At 41.7% G+C, this 22,420-nt stretch overlaps 1 protein-coding gene across 1 annotated transcript in view; it reads left to right on the forward strand.

Annotated features, from left to right (window-relative positions):
- The window catches only part of LOC100735723 (N-formyl peptide receptor 2-like), a 28,966-nt gene extending 9,995 nt beyond the window's left edge, over positions 1 to 18,971 (forward strand). Inside the window, exons 2-3 of the mRNA XM_023563159.2 lie at positions 11,856 to 12,147; positions 16,980 to 18,971. Of these exons, the coding sequence (XP_023418927.2) occupies positions 16,991 to 18,070 (1,080 nt within the window). The 5' untranslated portion in view covers positions 11,856 to 12,147; positions 16,980 to 16,990 and the 3' untranslated portion in view covers positions 18,071 to 18,971. The remainder of the gene's footprint in view (positions 1 to 11,855; positions 12,148 to 16,979) is intronic.
- Positions 18,972 to 22,420: the final 3,449 nt, after the last annotated feature.

Here is a 22,420-nt window from a genome sequence, read left to right on the forward strand (position 1 = left end):
TAGAACTGATATAGGATTTTTAAACAAGTTCATAGGAAATTAGTAAGAGTCACTATATTGCATATTGTTATCGTCAAAATAGTTGCTCAGATGAAAAGATATAGGCATACAAAACAAATGAAACAATTTAAGCAATCACAGTTTCTTCCCCTGAACTTAAAGGACCTCTAGTACAATTATCTTAACTATCTTGTGGTGTGTGTGTGTGTGCATTTCCCCCTTTTTTCTTTTCTTTTTTCCCCGTAACAGTTGTTCTTTCCTTTTAAGAAGTTGTCTTCCTTTTCACAATATTTATGATACCTTTTGCACCTTATTTAATATTCCAGTTTCTTACACGGAGACAATAGAATGTTTACATATGTGAGTCTGATTTATTTCACTTATCAGTATGGTCTCTAGTGCCATTTATTTATCTATAAAAGCCTGGTGTTTATCCTTCTTTGTAGCTAAGTAATATTCCACTGTATAAAAATATCACACATTTTTAATCTATTCTTCAGTTGATGGGCATTTGGGTTGTTAGCAAGATTTAGCTATTACAAATTGTGCTGCTATAAACATGGGTGCACATACATCACTATGGTATGATGCTTTTAATTCTTCTGGGAAAATATCTGGAAGGGAAATAGCTGGGTCAAATGGGATATCTGATCCTAGTTTTCTGAAGAATCGCCATGATTTACACAGTGATTTTACCAGTCTACACTCCCACCAACAGTGCAGAAGGCTTTCTTTTTCTCCATAGCTCCACCAGCATCGGTTACTGGTTGATTTCTTGATGATAGCCATTCTTTCTGAAGTGAGATGGAATCTCAGTCTTGTTTTAATTTGCTTCTCACAAATGACCAGTTAATGAAATTAAAAATGTAATTAACAACTTGCCAACAAAGAAAAGCCCAGGTCCTGATGAGTTCATAGCTGAATTCTACAAGAAATTTAGGGAAGACAGTACCAACACTCCTCAAACTTTTCAATGTAATTGAAATGGAAGCAGTCTCCCTAACTGATTCCTGGATCAAGTATTACCTTAATACCAAAACCACAGAAAGACCCAAATCCAAAAAGAAAACTACAGACCAGTCTCCATAAGGAATATAGATTTCGAAAATCCTCAGTAAAGTACTGGTAAACAGAATGCAGTGAATCATCAAAAGATTATACACTTTGACCAAATGAGATTCATCTCAGGAATGCAGGGATGGTTCAACATGTGAAAATCAATAAATATTGATCAACTATATCAAAGGAACTAAAGACAAGAATCATGTGATCATCTCAATAGATGCAGAAAAAGGTTTTGATGAAGTCCAACACTCATTCTTGATTAAAAACCCCTATGGAAAATTGGAATAGATGATCTTTAACTCAATCTGATAAAAGCCATACATGAAAACAAACAGCCAATATCTTTTTTTAATTTTTATTGTTTTTTTATTTTTTATTTTTTTTATTTTATTTAAGGAGAAAAGAAAAGAAAGAAAAAAAACAGTGAAGGGGTACAAGTTATACAGATTTACAGGAGAAAAAAATGCGCAGTAGGCAATCACTAGTTAATGGATTACATATTGCCATCTTAGAAATAATTGTTCAAGTCACAAAATTAAAGCTTGTAGAGTGGACATTCCAACAATGGTACTGCAAACAGTTCTGTTCAATGATCCAATAAAACTCTGTGATACCATTTTCCATCTTATACACTTATATATACATGCAGTTATATAGTTTAGAGCACTTTCTTTTCCTCTCTTTTGTACAATGACTATTACACATTTTGGGTTTCATTGCTCCCACGGTTCTTATTGCTTTTTTGGAAGAGAGTAAAACCAAATGTGACATAACAGAACAGAATCGGTCAAGTCAAAAGGGTGAACATAATAGATAATATAAAAACATAATACAAGGTGATCAACAATGGTTACCATAATGCCTCCCGCTATTTCTAATAGAATTGCCTGTATCATTAGTTGTTATACAATTGAACAAAACCGTAAAGAATAAAACCGACAAAACCAAAACATTGGAGATATTGTAGGTCTTCAAAAGTAGATAAAAGTCAACGAGAATGGGCGTTATAATGAATCTCATTATCTTCTCAGCTGATGCCTAAACTTTCGAACCTGATACTATCCAGCAAAACAGAATAGAGGAACCTCAGTCAAAAACAAGATGGTGAGAGTAATACAGGGCTTCAAATCGAGATAATAGAAAGTCAAAGTGGGTTACTATATTATATCCTGCTATATTTTTCCCTTTAATTAAATGGATAAAAATAAAAGAGTAAATAATGGAGTGGAGATTGAGAAAAAAGAGGGCATAACAGCGAAACAGGGCAGATCAAAACATAACCATTTAAGCAGAATAGTGTTTCACCACCAGATAATCCTGACCCAAAAATAGTTACCATATTGACTCCCTCCCTGAAGTCCTTGAGTACAACTTCATATACTGTAGCATTAAGTATATCAAAACAATGTAAAACCATTTAAGAGAATGACAGCATTATAGAGTATTTAGAATTGATTAACAGAAAATGAACAATGGTCTCTGTATAATCTCCTTGTCCTTAAAAGGTTTTTGCTTATACTATCGTACATAACAAAATCCACTAAGATACAACCTGTTTAGACCATTGGAGACAGAAGAACAAAAGCTAGATGAGACTTCAAAACAAGATGGTACTAAATCAGCATTACCTATTAAGATGTCATTTTCTCCAAAAAAAGCTGTTCCTATCATCCAATCTTGTCTGTCTCATTTCTGTTGAGCTCTTTTTCTGTCAGTAGCTGTCAGTTTGTCTTCTTCATTTTGTTCTCTGCTCCATTCGTTGTGGCCTCCCCGCCACTATTTCTGGGTTCTTTGTATTTTTCTTTTTTTAGAATATCCTGCAATACTTTCTGTAGGGTTGAATTGGTGGTTGCAAATTCCCCCAGTTCCTCTTTATCCTGGAAGCACCTCGTTTTTCCATCAATTTCCAGGGACAGTTGTGCAGGATATCTCAATCTTGGCTGGAGATTATTATCTTTCAAAGCTTGAATTATTTCTCCCCATGCTCTTCGTGATTTGATGGTTTGTGACGAGAAATCTGCTGTAATTCTGATGGGTATTCCCTTGTAAGTGATCTGTTTCTTGTCTCTTACAGCTTTTAATATTCTGTTCTTGTATTGAATTTCTGGAATTTTTATTATTATATGCCTGGGTGTTTCTCTGTTAGGGTTGTAGGTAGATGGGGTCCTGTATGCCTCATACATCTGAGTATCTTTACCTTTTGCTAAATTAGGAAAATTCTCCTGGATTATTTCTGTGAGTAGCTTTTGTAGTTCACTTGTTTGTGTCCCTACTTCTTCTTTTATGTTCTTAATCCTTAAGTTATGGCTCCTCTTATCATCTTCTTGTCTTTGTATTATTGCTGTGTGTTTCTTTGTTACTTTTAAGAAGTTTTTCATTTCATTCTCCCATGTTTCAAGTCTGCCCTCCAATTCAGATAGTCTGTCCTTAGTTTCTTTCAAGCTGTTATGCCAGTCTTGGATAGACTTCTTAATTTCTTGATAGTCTCTTTGAACCTGCTTCACATACTCAATGCTTTCTCTGTTTTCTCCATCAAGCAATTCTCCCCTCTTTTTCTGTTCTTCCATTCCACCATCTGCTTTTTCCTGGGTGGTGCTTAGCATTTCTCTAACTATTCTGCATACTTCTAGCTTCAGGTCATTGATAACTTCATTCCTGAATTGGTCTATGAGGCTCTCTAGATGGCGCTTAATGTATATTGGTGTGGTGTCCACTATTGCCTGTGTCTCAGAATTGGGGGCCGAGGAGCCTTTTTTGTTGCTTCCCTTCCCCATATTTTCTGTTCCTTATAAAATGCAATCTTACATAGGAGGCCCGGCTTCCCTGCCTGTCAGCCACATCCTGATCAAATTGCGCTGGCTAGTTGTTCCCGCCCACCGCTGCGCCCCAGGGAGTTGCGGAGGAGGCAGCCTACGCGGGAGTTGGTCGCTCCTCCGGGCCACCGTCAGGCTCTGGGATCTGGGTTAGGCCAGCCTAGGGAGTCGGCCAGCAGCGTCACTCAGGCCAGGCACCTTTCACCAATCCCGTCCGAGAGGGGAATGTGCGGCTGGAGTTGTCACCGCACCCTGCTCTTACAGGACTGCCCGAGCCCAGAAAAACCTCCGCTGGAGTCAAACTGTGGTAGGGGATCAGTTTCTTGCTCACCTCGCCACCAGTCAGTTTTCCTCCTTGTCCATCCTGTTTCCGACTCCATTCGCAGACTCCTGCTCCCAGAACTCGGCGCGTCTCTCCTTGCCGAGCCGCTGTGGAGGCAGCCAGCCGCTGGGCGGCGGGAAATCCAAACCGCGGTTTCCAATGGCACGGGGTCGAGCCTCCACACCGAGATTTTTCTGTTCCTATTTTAGCGCCAGGACTGTATTCTAAGTTAGATTCTCTCAGCCCAGTTCGTTCCTGAGTCAGCAGAGCATATCTCTACTGGTTCGTATCTCCTTAGTCCGCATCATTCCTGGCCTCTGAGCCGAGCCTTTAGAGAGCCTTCAGTAGCTGCTGCTGTCTGTCCGCCATGTTCTCAGGAAGTCAACAGCCAATATCTTAATGAACAAAAAATGAAACCTTTCAACCTAAAATCAGAAAGAGGACAGAGATGTCTATAATCACCACTCCTATTCAGTACAGTTCTGGAAATTTTAGCCAGAGCAATTAGACAAATAGAAATAGAAGAAATAATGACAAGAAAGAAGTTAAATTATCCTTATTTGCTGATGACATGATATTCTATAGAGAAAACCCAAAAACTCCACTAAGACTACTAGAGGTCATAACCAAATTCAGTCATGTAGCTGGATACAAAGTCAACATTCAAAAATTAATATCATTCCTTACATGAATATCAAATTCATTGAGAGAAAAATAAGAGAAACCACACACTTGATAATAGCACTCAAAAAATGAAGTACTTAAGAATCTAACCTAACAAAGAAATTAAAAGATATAAATTGACAGAGTACTCTGAAAAAAGAAATCAAAAAGGATATCAGAAAAAGGAAAGACTTACCTTGTTCATGAATAAGAAGAATAAACATGAAAACAGCCATCCTCCTGAAACTGTTTCACAGATTTAATGCAATTCTAACCAAAATACCATTAGCATACCTCACGGATCTAGAGAAATCATTCCTAAAATTCATCTGGAACCAGAAGAGTTCTAGAATAGCAAAATCAACACTGGGCAACAAAGGTTTCTTATTTTCTACATTTTTAACAGTTTAAAAACCAAACCAGAGTCCCTCTTCCTTTAGCTTGTGAATTTTAGTGACTTGAAATAGGTACCCCATTCATGAAGAGGCTGAAATCCCCTAAATGTGGATCTACAAGGGGAACCTAGTGGTCAAGGGCAGCATTAGTTAAACAATTTACAATTTTTTTAAAAAAATTTATTTTAAATAGAATAAAACAAAAGTGGACAGAACAAAGCAGATCAGAATAGAGCTATGTAAGCAACACAGCACTTCACCACAAGACAACCAGATATTAACAGTAGCTACCACAATGTCTCTTTCTTTGAAATAGTTCAGCATAACTTCACATATAGTAGCATCAAACATACCAAAATAGTATAAAACCATTCAAGAGAATGAGAGTATTACAGGGCATTCAGAATCAAATAACAGAGATTGAACAATGACTACTATATTATTTCATTTTCCATAAAAATTTGTTTATACTATCACACATAATAAAATCCAACAAGACACAACATGGTAGAACCAATGGAAACAGAAGAACAAAAGCATGGTAGGACTTCAAAGCAAGATGATTGTCATAATGTCTTGTTTTCTTCAAAGTAGTTCATACCATCACACATGATAAAATCAAACAAGACAGAATAAAACCATTCCAACTAGTGAATGAAAACATTAGAAGGCTTCAAAGCAACATAATGGGGAGTCATGATTACCATAAAATGTTATGTACAGTTAAACAGTTTTAACCTGATAGTCCTGGAGTCATTCTGTCTCCAACGACAGAGAATGAATACTTTGCAAGTGGAGCGCCATCTGGTGGCTACTCAAACACAAAGTAAGGGAATGGAAGTCCTCTCATCAGCTCTCTGATCTCCTTGGGGACAACCCCAGGAGAAGGTGACTGTTTCTCTGTGAGCTGTCCCAGATGGAATTTCTAAGTACCTGTGAAGAAGAGATTTTGATTTCTTTTTAAAAAAATTTTTATATTAAAGACAAAACAAAAACCACACTATGTATTTCATCCAAAAAATTTAACTCAAGAATTTTGTCACTTGTGCATCAGAAGTTGACTGAACACAAAGTTAACACAAGGCTGAAGTCTTGGGAGACTCTCAGCAGACAACCGAGATCTTCTAGATGCCCCAGAGGCTGTGCTGTTTATGCCACACCTGCATTCCTCTTTCTAGTTCTTGTTTTACCTAAGACAATCTTACCTGTAAAATGCATTCCATTATTTCTTTTTTACCTGAACACCCAAGTAGGGCAAACTCAGGTTTTCAGGAGCCCACCATTTATAATTTATAATTTTATTAAAGGAAAAATCACTCAACACTACTTAACATGGAAAGGACAACTATTTGGGGGTATTAGGATAAGACTTGACTCTCACAGATATATACTCATAAAATTGCTCATAGAACGCTATCTGAAACCTGGTCAAGGAGAGTGTTTCTTGATCTTTAGAAATTACAAAACTTGTCATTCAATTTTTATTAGTAAATATATCACAGACAACTAACCAGCCTTTTTGGTAAGCTGTACAAGCTGCTTGGGTTCCAGGAAGAGAAAAGTCAGATAGTGCCCCCATGAGCCTACCTGTGTGTGGGATGACAATCAAACATATACGCACGCACACACACACACACACACACACACACACACACACACACACCTCTGTTCCATAAGCAACCAGCGAATCCAGAGAACAGGCTGAGTTGATAGCAATTAATGTACATAAATCAACTAAATATTTGTCTTCTTTGGTTGATTTTGCAGGCCTGAGTGGTTTGAGCATCTCTTGGGAGGATAACAGTGTGCAATATAGCAAATATGGGGGATTTCCTTCTATCTTATATTTGAAATCCAATATTGTTCTCACTGTTTTGTTTTGTTCTGATTGTTTTGCTTTATCCAATATTCTGTTTTTTTTGGTTTGATTTTGCTTTATATGATGGAATGGACAACTAATGTGAAGATAACAAGATATATTGTGGTAACGATTGTTGTTTTCCTTGTATCCTGCTTTGAAGTGCTGTACCAATTTTGCTGCTTTGTTCTATTTTGTTTTGTTGGATTTTACTATCTTTAAAATAAAAATAAATTTAAAATAAAATAAATAGATTTACACACTTGGTGCTGTCTTCCCACTTTACCATTTCTATCCCAATGCCAAACAGTAAAAAAAAAAATCCCATAATCTCTGAAGGACGGATGTAACAAACATAGATTTTGCAATAACAGGAGAGAACATGCCAGAGAAACAAAGATGCAAAATATCGCTACCAGGAGTCACGGGAGAAAACTATAATTCACAGTGAATTCAAGCCAGGATGGCTGCGATGTATTGAGTGTCTTCTGCCTGCCAACCACTGTCCCCCCATTTTCACCTGCCTCTGAGCTCCCTAACTTTTTTTTTGTCTTTTTTCCTTTTTATCAGTACCGGGGATCGAACTCACGACTGTCTGCTTCCAAGGCAGGTGCATATGCCACTGAGCTAAATCCCCAGCCCCATGAGCTCCCTAACTTTCATACTGACTAAGCATCATCAACCCTACATTTCAGAAGAAGAAATTCATGCTTGGAGGGCAGAAAGGACCTGACTAACCTTGTCATTCTTGAGGGGCAAAGATAAATTGTGTTGATGGATCCCATGTAACCACCAGATTAGTCTTCATGTGGAGACTCATCCCCGGTCCAGAAGGCTGCATCTTCCTATGTCACTCATTTTCCAGTGACTTGCAATAGTAATTTGGCCCTTCTGCCTCTTCCCCAAAGTTTGGGTCCTCCTCTCCCACTTCTTCTCATAGATGATGCCCCTGCCTCCTGTTTCAGGGGACCCACTGTCCTGTCGAATGTAATGCCCTGTTGTTAGGCCTCATTTGTGTGACCAGAAAAGAAGAATCTCAGCCTAAGATCTACCCTGCCCTCAGCCTCCAAGCCTCACCCCTCGCTCAGTCCTCAAGTTCTTTCTTCCTTTTCTCGTCTCTTTCTGAGCATCATCATATTTTTGCTGGATCTACATTTCCCCTCAGCACTCAATGTCCCCTAGAATGGGGGTTTCCAACAATTTTGGCAACAAGGATTGGTTATGCTGAAGACAGTTTTTCCAGAGATGACGTATGGGAAATGGTTTCAGGATTAGGTTCTTTGAAGCAGCCTGGATATCTCATACACAGCTCACAACAGACTGCGAGCTCTATTAGAATCTCAGGACTTGCTGATCTGAGAGGAGGCAAAGCTTTGGTGGCAATGGAGCAATGGAGAAAAACTGCAAAAACAAATGGGGCTTCACCAGGTCGTCGGACACTGATCTCCTGCTGTGTGTCCTGGTTCATAACAGACCACAAACTTCTGGAGTTTGGAGACCAATGTTCTCAAATTTCTTAATGTTAAAAATACTACTCCACAGTCAAACTCTTTTATTCAGTGTCTGACCAATCGCTCAGTTTTCCATGTGACCATAATATTCTACAAGATTTGAATGAGTTTCCTACATTCAGTTTTTCCTCTTGCATTTCTGTAAAACTCACTCCACAGGATTTTTTGTGCCCAACAATGCATTGAGCGCCCTCCTGCAGCTCTGCAGCCTTAGGCACCTGTCTCTCATCTGGAGCTTCTGCCAGTGCAGTCCTTGCTTGGATAGTTCCAATCCCCAGCTCCTTGCTGTGAATGACCCTGCTGGAATACTCTCAGCTGAAGATATAGGGATAGGGTTATGCAAGAAAACAAGAACTGGAACCAACAGGAAGCTAAGTGGGCAACAGGAAGCCTAGTCTCCATGTGACTCATATGACCACAAGGATATACCAATATGGCACCCGTTTTAATGGACTAGGCTCCTTCGGATTCCAGACCCTCTGTGAGTCCCTCACCTTCAATCCTTTGTGGGACACAGAACATGAATCCTCTCAGACCAAATGTCAAGCAACTGGGTGGCCAAGCCACCCTTTTCCAAATAATCACGGTAAAGTGAAGGGACGTATTGAGGTGGGAAGAATCAACAGTAAACAAGTAGAGGCAGAGATGAAAAGAAGAGAAACGGGAACCAAAAAGACACAGACACAGGAAAAGCAAACGGAGAAGCTGAGACAGCTGGATAGGACCAAGTATCTCCAAACAGCCAGCACTATAAAAATTAATTCCACATCACCATTTGTGCAAGCCATTTTATAGGATTCCAGTCCTGGAATGGTTTCATTTTTATAATGTTTTCTGCCTCATCAGAAGTTCATGTGTATTATGGAGAAGACAGTGTGAGAGACAGAGGTAAAAATAATCAATGTAAAGTCATGCTTAATACCTTCATCAAGTGAGGATATTTTAATAATCAGCAGTGAATAATTATAATTAAAAATGCTTGAAAGCAAGGATATTTGTAGTTTAGCCTATGAGAATTTTGGGGTTGGGGTACTAAGTTCTATCTGAATAATAAAATGGAGAAATGTGCTTATATTTTATCACCCTCGTTTTTTCTGGAAACCTCATGAATTTCTAAGACAGCTGTACAGATTGTGACACACATGACATCATCCCCAGACAAGACAAGAAAGTGAAATAGGGAAAGACTGATGACTGTTAATCAGAAATAGGATGTGTCCAGATTTCTTTTATAAAACTTTCTTAAAGGTCATCCATAAGAGATGCATTCTAGAAGCTTCCTGAGGGAAGTAGGGTAATGAGGATGAATATGAGTCAGGAGGAAGGGCAAGTCCTGAGAAATAAATGAAGAGAATGGCAGAGGATGATGCTAGGCATGGAGGAGAAGGGCTGACAGGCCAGGAGAAAACAGAAGACCAGTGATTTCACTGAGTGCTACTGAAAAAATTTTGAAGTGTGTCTTCTTGCGGCTGGGCTTGTGAGATGGTCCTGCCTGTTCCCCATAACGTTTTTCCTTTACTAAAGCTTATATATAGGCCTTTTTCTTGCTCCCAAATGGACTGTGATTCTTATACGATGGTGGTCAAAAATGTACGAGGCCAGAGTACGTGGTGCAAGGCATTCAGAAAATAAGGAAGTCTCAAAGTAGACTACCTGTTTTGCATGGCCTGATTGCCTAATCTGGGGACATGTAACAGAAGAGGTTAAGGTCTGAGCTCAGTGAGGGAGAATCCCTGCCAGTCCTCCACAATCCCTACACTGTTGGCAGCTGGGCCATGTACGATGGCCTCCGAGGACGGGGAAGCCTCTCGATTGTGCCTAAGATGGTGAAGTCTGGGCTGGAATCCAGGTCTCTTGTGTCCAGTTACTGGAGAAGCCATATGAGTAGGTCAGCATTGTTTGTAAAGGGTGGGGTGGTGAACACCTCCCACTCAGCAGGGTAGGGTCTGTAGGGCCTTGCTTGTGCTTGGCTCTACTGGGCAGAATCACAACAAGAAGCCCAGGATCTTTGTAGCCAGAAACAACAGCACTTGACTTAAGGTTGTTGCTGTTGGATTTCATGTCATGTTGATACATCATAAGATATGTTCTTTCAAAAAATTTTCCTGAGCCAGTAAAAATGTAAATCGTTCATTGTCTCTCTTGCATACCCTATAGAAAGACGGATGATCAGATGGGTTTTGTCCTTGACTTTAACTGCTATATTGTGGTCCCTCCACCAATGAAATGGGAGTAATAATATTTTCAGACATGGCTCATTCCCCCTCCCTATCTCTTTCTCACTCTTGCTCTCACTCTCTCCCTTTCTGTCTCTCTCTCTTATGAATGTGTATGAGCATATTTGCTGCTAAGCAGTTACAGGACTACTTGTGCATAAATACTGTCACCATCCTAGTAATTAGAAAAAATCCTTTATCTCTTATTTTGTATTCTTTCTACATGACTTTTTCCATGCTTAGTGTTTCAACCATGCTTCAGCCAACAGTCCGCAAATTCCCGTGCCCAGTTGAGACTAGATGCACCATTCTGGTCCATCCACAGCATCTTACTTCACCACTATGCCCCATAACTGTATATTATGGCAGAAGTTGTGCTACCCAGCATCCAGTCCCTTAGAATGTGACACATTGAGATAGTTCCTTTAAAGAGAGAAACTAAGTTGAAGTGAGGGTTTCTGGGTGGCCCTAACCTAGTGTCCTTGGAGCACATAATGGAGCACAAGGTCATTACATAGTCTGCACAGGACAAAAACCATGTGTCCAAGTCCAAGGAGAGGATCCTTGGGAGAGAACCAATCTGCTCATCCTTGATCTCAGAGATGCATCCTCCAGAGCTGTGACAAGATCATTTTCTATTTTTAAACCACTCCATCTATGGCTCATTTTATGGCAACGCTAGCAAAGTCACCTATTGGTTTGTCCACCTCCACCATGACTCCCAGACCTACCCAAATACTGTGATGGAAATTTTGAAAGAAGTTGCCACAAAATGCTTTGCCTTTTCTCCTGCTGAGAGAAAAAGTCTGTGTCGTCTTGTTGGGGTAGGACAGAAACACCCGGTTAGTGCTTGTAGTGGACTGGAAAATAGCTTAGTGTGGGAAAAACTCCCCACACCCAGTGTCAGAAGCATTGTTTAAGTAGAGCAGTGAGTTTTTGATGGACCAGTATCTGTCTTTTATTGCTTGCCCCTAATTATTTTCTCTCAGTAATTATCTTTTTCATTTTTCAGGCTACCCGAAGTAAACAGAGTTGGTCACATCTTTCCCAGACCCCAATATTGGCAGGATGGACCCTCTGAACCTCAGGGAAGTTTGGAACCCAGAGAACATCCCCCCATGTAGTATATCTGTGAGCAGCATGAAATGCTAAGGAACTTCCCGTTTCTGTTACCTCATTGGCTCTGGCTTCATTGTCCCCCCCCCCCCCTTCAATAGAGTCTTTGTCAACAGGCAGAGGAGAACCTGAGTCACTGCACAGGAAGCCAGGAGCCTGCCACAGGGAAGGGACTGCCTTCATTGGAGGTAAGTTACAGTCTCACCATTGAAAAATTCTTACTTCAGCGCCTATTATACAACAGACAGTTGCTCACCTCTTAAACAGAGCTATCCCATGTTCAATTCACCAGTCTGAAATGTCTACTAAGTGTTGAACCAGAACCTACTGAATGCAAAATGCACTGAGTATATTCTAAGACTAAGTACAAAAAACAGGGTGTAAACGATCACATAGATAATTTTTATTTTGGTTGGTTTTTATTTAGTGTTGGAGTGTAACTCAGTGGCAAGGCTGGTTTTGAATTCTCCATCTTCCCACCTCACCCTCCTAAGTCACTGAAATTACAATTTTATTTTGGTAACATATTTCAGTGATATGATATGTTGGGTTAGGTAAAATAAGTCATTAAGAGTCCTTTTGTCAGAAGTTTTAACTTCTTGTTCATCATGGCTGCTAAGGAACTGTAGGTCACCTATATGCCTTATATCTGGTGGCTCACTTTCCATTTCTGTTGGACAATGTGACCCTCAGGACAAAGCACTGAAAGAAATTCAGAGTCTTGTAGATTTTAAAAACCAGTGTAGAAAGTATCAGAGGCCAAAAAATGAGTAAATTACGTGAAACAAAAAAGATACTCAATGAGACAGGCTGGATGTGGGCAAGTACCTTCATATCCTGGGTTAGACCAGTTGTCCAGGGACATAAGAGTTAAGCCACAGGCATGAATATTCAGAAAAAACCAGGTGAGAGAAGTCCAAAAGGGTAGAACACTGAGCTGAAGGAAAGGGGAGTACAGAGTCCCAGAGTTGACAGTGAGTTTTATGCCCAAGGATCTGCATGGAGGGATGAAGTGTGGGGAGCAGAGAGGGCAGATGTGGGGGTGCTGGTTAACTGTGTCAGGAGAGAGGTGCTGGGCAGCACTGAGCAGGATACTGTTATGATGTCTCTGTTTCTCTGACTCTCTCTGTCTCTCTGTCTTTGTCTCCCTCTCCCTCTCCCTTGCCTTCTCCTGCTTTTCTGTCTCTCTTTCCTGAAGCCAGAGTCATACAACACTACTATAGCCTACACTTGTTTTTTAAGCTTTATTTCTACATAGACTTTTGCTAATTTGCCTGAAGCTTGCTTGTTCTCTCAACCTCCCAAGCACCTGAGATTACAGATATGTGGCACTATGCCTGGCTTTAATGACATGATTTTATTTGTCCTTTCAAAAGATTATTTAGTTTCTTTATAGAAAGTAGGTTTCAGCAGAGGTGGCAGCAATAGGTTCAGGATTTACAGGTATAAGATTGAATTGCAAGATACAAGAAAAGACATCAAAGAAAATTTCTGGATTTGGATCTTTGAAATCTCAGTATTGAAGTTCAGAATGAGAGTGGCTTGTATGGGTGAGTGGGATATATAAAAGTTTGGTCTGGACAATGTTAGATGCATGGTGTGTCCTGGATTCCTAGGGGTGACATCAGGATGTCTGAGATGAGGCTGGATCTCAGAGGAACGGTCAAAGTTGATGATTTGGAGTAGAATCCTCAGTATGATATTTAAACACATAAAATTGGATTATGTCATCATCTATATAAAGACCATGCATGGAGAGAGGCTGGATTGTGGGCTCAGGTTCAGTCCCAACATTCAGACTCAAGAAAAAGAGATAAACTGGACAGAGAAGAGGCTGGGCAATTGAGCTATGTACAATAAAGCCTGGCTGGGAATATGGCTCAGTGGCACAGTACCTGCCTGGCAAGCATGAGGTCCTGAGTCTGATTCCCAGAACCCCTGCCAAAAGACATTAAAGACTTTAGTGTATTTATTTTGACGTCTCAAAACAAAATAGATATAAGTGTCAGGAAGGAGTAGCTCTGATGGACCCTATGCCCCTGGGAATCAGGATAAGAATGGAGAAGGGACTGCTGGGTTTGGAGATGTGGAGTCCTTAAACATCTTCCAAGTCATCATGTTCAGTGAAGTGTGGAGGATGCAGATCACCTGGAGTAAAACCAGGAGAAAGTGTGAGTGGAGAGCACAGTTGAAGAATTCTTCTTCTTGAGTCTGTCAATTGTTTTCATAGAAAGATGTCTTCTCATAGTAACAGGGCTGGAGGTGGAAAGGACTGTGGGAAAAGTATCATTTCTTTTTGAAGGGAGTGACACTGTAATTTCATGTGTTAGGACTTCCAGTGGAAATTAAATCTGGAGAGTTTTTGGCAGACAATGGAGGAAGCAGGGCAGGAGGCGAATTGTTTCAAAGGATCCAGAGCAGATGAGGAAAGGGAGTCCTTCTGAAGGTCAAGAAGCCTTAGTAACAGCAACTGGTGTGAGTGGAGACAGAGATGAAGCTGAGGAATTCCCATCTAATTTTGTCATTTTTTTCTGTGAAAAATCAGACAAGCACTTAGGCTGAGTCAGAGTAATGGAGGACTTTTGAGGGTGTGGGCAAAAAGTAGAAACACAAGTTCATTTTAAAAATAAGAGCATGAATATGTTAAAAAAATAGAATGAGCTTCCATGGAGTGCTGAGATTCCCTTTGGGATCCATGGTCATAAAACTAAAATTTATAACCACTTTGGTCATTGTCACAGTCAGCAGCTACTTCCTCTCTCTGAGCTGAGGTTTCCTATGGCATCAGAGGATGCTGTAACTGCAGGTGACTGCAACATATTGGGGTCTCAACACGTAGAGGCCACTGTGGTCAGCACAGGTTACTTGTGTGGCTCATATCTCTCTTCTGTACCCTGAAACTAGAGTAGACCCATACTTTTGTCACATTGGTTTATGCCTGTCAGGGTCCTTCCTTGTTGTATTGATATTTTAAAACCAGTGAGTTAGAGATTAGTGAATACATTTGTCTTCTAAAGGACTTGTGGGGTGTTTGTAGAGTAGGAAGAGAGATTTTGAGTCTGTTGAGGAATATGGGGTGGATATGGGGTTAACATGGGGTTAGAGAGGCTGAAGAGCACAAGCCTGGAGAAATAAGCCTGACAAAGGTCAAATTTAGACTGTGATGTTTTCTAACAGGATGATTTAAATAACTAATACATCGAGCATAAGCCTTCGCTTTATGTGTATATTGGCTATATTAGTTATAAGTTATTCAGTATTAACAGAATTCCTGGTGTATTGAGTACTGCGCATGTGTCGCATGCAATCTGCAAGCATCACTGACATCGGTGAGCTGTGAAGGGAAAAAGGGAGCAACTGGAGCACAGTCAGTGTTCACAAGTAGCAGTTACCACTGTTAAGGGCACTGTTCTTAACTGGCCTTGAACTTCTGCACTGCATAGCCCATAAAGAACTCCTGGACACAGATCCTGGGGAGGCCAATGGTTTCCTTCTTGTTAAAGACTCACATTGTCTAGCTGAGATTTCCATGTCTGTTCTTATAAAGTCGCTTCCAACGTGTCAGCCTTTACTACTAAAGCACCCCCATCTGCAGAGTTGGAAACCAAAGCTCAGAGGTAAGTTTGTCAGGATCTCACATTGGGGAGGAGACAGAAATGAGAGTAGAATACAGATTTATCCAACTCCAAATGCAAGAAATTTATAAACAACAGTGCCTTGTAATAGGGGTGATGTCTCACAAGGGACAGTTTTGGTTGTCATTACTGGATGGAAATTGCTACTGAAATCCAGTAGATGGAGACCATAGATGCTACTATCCCTACTGTGATGTGCAGGACCTTCCCCACAGCAAAGAAATTCCTAGACTCCAAATCAGCCACGCCACATTTAAGAAACCCTGCACTATATTACACAATGCCCCGGGAAGATTGCAGTGCAAATGACAGGAAAAGTCAAAGGAGGTAATAAGAGAAAGAAAAGGAAAGTTGATATACAAGAATACTTAGGCAGTGTTGGGGAATCCTTTTCAAAGTCAACACTTTAGAGCGACCAACAAATAGCTCTGAAACTGATTAAGTTCCTTTTGAAATCTTGCTGTCTCCCTTGACTGACTGCACGTACAGTTGAAGAAGCCAGTGATATTGTTGGGCTATAGTTTCTGACTGGTAAAACAGAGATGGCAATGGCTTCACCATAGTATTATTATTATGGGGCTTACTTGTGAACCAGTCCACAGGAATTGCTACTTACTGGTCAAGCTGGACTTCAGTGCCTCCACTAGTGTGTAGTATTTAAGTGACCTTCAGAAGGCTACACAGTTTTTCTGAAAATCAATTTATCCTTCTGGAAATCAGAAATGGTCAGCCATATGGAGCAATTATGTAGCTCAAACTAGACACCCAGGACAGCAATCACCGCAGTGCTGATCTCTAAATAGATATTGGCAAATCATGCATCTCCACAGGATATTGACTGGGTAATGAAATGCATGATGTTGCAAGTAGAGATTTGCTGAGTTCCTCTTGCACTGAATCCAGAGGTTGCAGCATGCTGCAACCCAAAAAATCATTTTAGGGGCTCTTCAATTATAACTCCAGGCAAATCATAAAACTAACTAAAATACTGTCCAGATAATGGTTCTGAGACTGTCACAGTGGGCAGAGACGGGAGGCCAGGAGATTACATGAACCTGGGGCTCAAACTACATGCAGAGTATGCTGGAAATTTTGCATGGAATCGTGGGTGGAATCACCAGATGTGAACCTGGTGAGTCTGAGCTTTAGTGCTTACTATGTGAATACAGTGCTCTTCTTATAGTGAGTATAGTGCTAACTATGTGAATCTTCCCCGTGAGAACATTTAAGAGACATTCAATTTTATGGTACTACTGGACACCACATTTGATGAAGGAGAGCCTTGCTTGGAGTGGGAGCTCTATTGGCAGGTGATACAGGGTTTGAATAAGGATGCTGTAAGATAAATCCAAACCTGACAAATGACCTTCACTGAAATGTTTCAGGTATTGGCAGGATGGAAGGCAACTTCTCAATCCCTCTAAACAGAACTGAAGAGATGTCTTATGAATCAGCTGGCTATGCTGTGCTGCGGATACTCCCACTGGTGGTACTCGCCATCACCTTTGTCCTTGGTGTGCTGGGCAATGGGCTGGTGATCTGGGTGGCTGGATTCCGGATGGCACACACAGTCACCACCATCTGTTACCTGAACCTGGCCTTAGCTGACTTCTCCTTCACTGCCACCCTCCCTTTCCAAATTGTCTCCCTGGCCATGGGAGAAAAATGGCCATTTGGCTGGTTCCTCTGCAAGCTGATTCACATCGTTGTGGACATAAACCTGTTTGGAAGTGTCTTCCTGATCGCCCTCATTGCTCTGGACCGCTGTATTTGTGTCTTGCATCCAGTGTGGGCCCAGAACCACCGCACTGTGAGTCTGGCGAAGAAGGTGATCCTTGGGCCCTGGGTTCTTGCCCTAGTCCTTACCTTGCCAGTTTTCATCTTCCTGACCACAGCTAGTGGTCCAAATGGAAATGTATACTGCACCTTCTCCTTTGCATCCTGGGGAGACACTGTTGAGAAGAGGTGGAAGGTGGCCTTCACCATGTTAACAGCTAGAGGGATCATCCGGTTCCTTATTGGGTTCAGCATGCCCATGTCCATGGTCGCCATCTGCTATGGGCTCATTGCAGCCAAAATTCACAGAAAAGGCATGATGAATTCCAGCCGCCCCTTTCGTGTCCTCACTGCTGTGGTGGCTTCCTTCTTCATCTGTTGGTTCCCCTTCCAGCTGGTTGCACTTTTAAGAACAATATGGTTCAGAGAGTTGTGGTTAGAGGGTAAATACAAGATTCTTAACATTCTTCTCAACCCAGTAAAGTCCCTAGCCTTCTTCAACAGCTGCCTCAACCCAGTGCTGTATGTGTTTGTGGGTCAGGACTTCCGACAGAGACTGATCCACTCTCTGCCTGCCAGTCTGGAGAGGGCTCTGAGTGAGGACCCAGCCCAGCCCAGTGACACAGCCTCCAGTTCTGCTGCACCTAGTGCAGAAGGGGAGTTAACAACAATGGGGGGAGGAGCTCAGCTTCAGTCCTAGTCCTACCCTGAAGCTTCCTTCAGCTTTAACTCGCCTTGAGTCTTGTGACTTAATGGATACAATTTACCTCGCTTGATTTGCTTAGAATGACTGTGACTGTGGTTATTCAAATATGATTCTGTTGTTTTATTTTCCTGTAGTGTCTTGATGTACTACTAAATTTATAAGTCTTTTCAAAGGAATGGGAACTCCTTGAATCTATCTTCCGATATTGTATCTTTCTTAAATGATTAGGAAAATTTACTGGTGAAGCCAATGGTATCCTGATTTCTTTTTGTGAGAAGACTTTTAATAGTAGGTTCAATTTCTTAAATGGAATGTTCAGGTTTCTTTTATCCTTTTTAAATTATTCTTTTATAATTTTTAAGGATTTTAGTAAGCTCATCCAAACCATCAATCTTATTTATATGAAAAGGATAATGATGTACAGGGCTTGATATGGTTTCTTTCAGATGATGAAATATAAACTCTTTGTAGGCAGAGATTTCATTCAGTATCATTCACTGATAGATATTCTTCCCCTGTGTGGGAAATAGTGACTGCTATGTATGTTGACTTAATGAATCAATGTGTTTATTGAATTAAGGAATCAACGAACAATTGTCTTATTTAAGTACCAATCAAAATCTCTTATCTGTACTTAAACAGGTCTCCAACCCTTGCAGCATGAACAAGGCCATGTCCAGTAAGCTCCTGTTCTGTGTACAGTATTTATAAACTCCCTTCTCATGAACACCTGTGGTTTTGAGTTTCTGCTCCAAATAAAAGACTCTGGCTAAGTGTTCTCTGATGGCTCTGTTTTAGTATAAATCCACACATAGAAATGCTCGGGCCATTTCCTTTTTTTCTGCAAATAGCTACTCACAGATGAACCTTCATTTTGTCATACACTTTCCTGAGGAGTTGGGAAATCAAAGAACTCTCCAGGAGCCTTAGGCAGCCCTGTCAGCTCCCATCAGGAGCCCTTCCTCACTGCTCTGCTGCTATGAGCTGTCTCCTCCCTTCCCTCACACTGACCCCAGACTTCATTGCATTTCCAGTATAGAGCGGTTTTCCCATTTCCCTAACATTCTTGACTCCTCCAAATTCATGCTTTTGATGTCCTAAGACATGTGTATTCTTTAAGGCCCAGCTAAGATGTGACCTTAGAAAATAAAAAACAAAGGGAAAGCTCAGGAGGGAAAAGCCAGGCGCCATGAAGGACAGTGCAGAACCCATAGGTTAGAGAACCAGTGCTTCTCCACTGCCTCGCTAAGAAGAAGCTTCCATCTCTAGGACCAGTAATTCTTCGTCTTGCCCCCTCCCAGCCCCGTCCTCGATTCACTGCACCACAGTAGCACCTGTGGCATCCTCCCATTTTTTTTATTAGGAGTTTCCTCTCTGGGTGCCCACATCCTCCACACTTTACCCCATTGTATGCAGCTGTCAGTGAAAGCTGAGAATCTTTTTTTTTTGTAGGCCACTCACCACCAAGACACACACGCAGATTTGAGTGTCTGAGGATCCAAAATGAACCTTTGGGATATCCACCTTGAGAAGGGTAGAAGTGCTTCTTTTGTTTTTGGAGTTTAGAATGATGCTGAGTAGTCACAGGTTACTCTCTGGCAGAGGCTGTCTCTGCCACCTAACGTTCAGCCCCTGCCTGAACTAATAAAAGTGGTTTGCTGTGGGCACATTGATGCAGGTCTGTAATCCCAGTGTGCTCTCAGGCTCAGCCAGGGGAATGGCAAATTCAAAACTTGCTTTGGCACCATAGTGAACACTTCTTTCCAAATAAAATACAAAAAAATGAGGTGGAGATGTAGTGCAGTGGAATGATTCTAGGTTCAGTTCCCTAGTAATGCAAATAAAAAATGTGGGTAGCAATGCATCCATGAATACTACCATGTTTTCAGTTGATCCTTCCATCTAGATGTGAGCAAATCCCAAGATATTCAAGATTCATGGGTTGTATAACAGCAGCACAGATGAGCCTGCTTTTTTCCTAGGATTTCTTTATTTATTTAGTGCTGAGTTTGAACCCAGCGCGTTCTGAGTGAGCTCCATCTCCTGCCAGCCCCTGCCCCACTGGGTACAAAGCCTCATTACTTTGCTAAATTGCCAAGCCTGGGCTCAAGTTGTGATTCTCCTGTTTCAGTCTAGATTCACAGGAAATTCTAACTTCACAGGAAATCTGACACAAGATAAAAAGATTTCATGGATTCACAACCTCTGGCGATATCCACCCCCACACTCACTCAGTGATACAGCTTTTCAAATGATGGATCTCCCTAGACTCACCTTTGTCACTCCAATCTGGTTGTTTACCCTGGAGCTCTCCTTGTTGGTATATATCCTATAAGGGGGAATAATGTGTTGTTATGATTGATACATTGTGTTAAGTCGAGAAGTTTAGAAGTTTAACTGAGAGACTCAGCAGGGAACCAGGATCCTTACTTTGTAAATATTCTCATGCTGTGCAAGAGGAGGGTGCAAAGATTTTGTGAGTGTTACAGCCTCAGGAGAGGGTTGGGGGTGGGCTATACACGATATAAGGAAGGAGAAGAAGCTTGTTTCTCCCTTTTTCTCTGGTTCCTGCCTTGATGTGTTCCCCCAATGCCATGCCACCCTGCCTTGGAGTCATTATGTTTGTATTATTGAGTTTTACAATTTCTTTATATGTTTTGGGTACTATTTTTTGATCTGACACATCTTCTGAAAGTAATTTTCCTCCACACGTGTGTGTGCATATATATATATATATATATATATATATGTTTGAATATATGTATTGGAAAAAATATATATATATTTGTCTGCAGGTAAATTAAAAGACATGCAACCAGGTACAGTGGTGCATGCCTATACTACTACGTGCTCAGGAGACCGAGGTAGGAAGATCTCAAATTTTGGACCAACCTGGATTATTTAGTTAGACCTGACATCAAACTAAGAATTGTCGATGTGGCTCCCGGCCGGCAGGAAGGACACACGACAAAGTCTGGCAGTGGACAACCTTTTCTTTTATTTTCTCTCCGTACAGCCTGCCCTGGGATCGCTCCCAGCCGAAGCCTCCTTTGGTCCGCTCCCCGCGGCTCCTTCTGGGCTTCTACTTCCGGGCTTCTCCTTCCCCCCCAGGGGTGGCACCAGTATATATACGGACACAGTGTCCAATCATGTTAAAGTAAGCAAGGCAAGCTGATTGGCTAACATCATCAGTTGCCAGGCAGACTATATTGTTGAGCGGGTTGCTTACGCGGTAAGCAGGAAACTAACGTGCTCGATGGGAGGGGTAATCTACCTCAGGCTTTACTCTTTACTACAGGCCTCACGTCCGCCAAGTGAGGCGACCGGGCTCGGGGCTGCGGCTCCCAACATCTCCCCCTTTTTTATTTTTTATGAATGTGCGCATTGTAGCCCTTCCTGGACTGGGTGCAGAGGCTTATGCCCTATGCGTAGGCCCACCGTAGGTCCTTGGCTTAGACCCTGGTCGGCCGTCCCATGGTCTGCCAAGGCCCTGAGGCCCTCGTCCTTTTTCTAGGGCCAGGCACAAACTGGACGGAACCTGGATGCACACAAGCTTGCACTCATTTCCTCTCCGTAAAGAAATCCCCTCGGAGAGAAATTTAGACCTGGGCAGCATCTAACAGTCCAGCGGCTTACGTGCAGGATGGGGTAGGGCCTGTCTTAGGTTGAGTCATGCTGGGGAGGCATGCTCTTACCCGTCATTGACTCATCTACCCTGCTATATCATAATTTTTTAGAGGAGGAGTGTGGGAAGCTCACCACCCCTAGACTCGGTCGTAGGCTAGGCGAGCGAGCCATGCATATGCCTGAGGATCTTTTTGTCCATTTTGGGCTACCGCTATTTCTATTCATCTTGTTGGTTGGTCTGTGATGGATCTCCGGTAGGGCAGGTCTGATCTTCAGTCGAGGGCTTTGTCGCCCGTGTCAGTCTCTCCGGTACCCACAGTGGTTCTCGTCCCGATTCCTGTGGGAAAACACAAACCGCGCCTCGGTTCCAGCTGACCACTGGATCCGGGCCCATCCATTGTCCTGTCAGGGCATCTTTCCACTTCACCCACCCTTTATGGTTGGGGGAAGGGTTGCAGTGCTCCACGGCTGGGGAGCAATTATCATTATTTAAATTTAAAAAATTGTGTGTGAATAGTGCCATGGATAATCGTGCCTTTGGGGCCAGGCCTTGGCCTACTCCCCCTTTTTGTTTTTGTAAAATTTGTTTGAGGCTTCTATGAGCCCTCTCAATGATTCCTTGACCTTGGGGATTGTATGGGATACCATGTTTTAATTGAACCTCCATCATTTTGCAGAACTCATTGAAGGCTTTGCCTATATAGGCTGGTCCATTAT

This window comes from Cavia porcellus, unplaced genomic scaffold, assembly GCF_034190915.1.
Source record: "Cavia porcellus strain 051 isolate PalLab524CR breed Dunkin Hartley unplaced genomic scaffold, mCavPor4.1 scaffold_7, whole genome shotgun sequence".
In the NCBI taxonomy this organism is placed as follows: domain Eukaryota; kingdom Metazoa; phylum Chordata; class Mammalia; order Rodentia; family Caviidae; genus Cavia; species Cavia porcellus.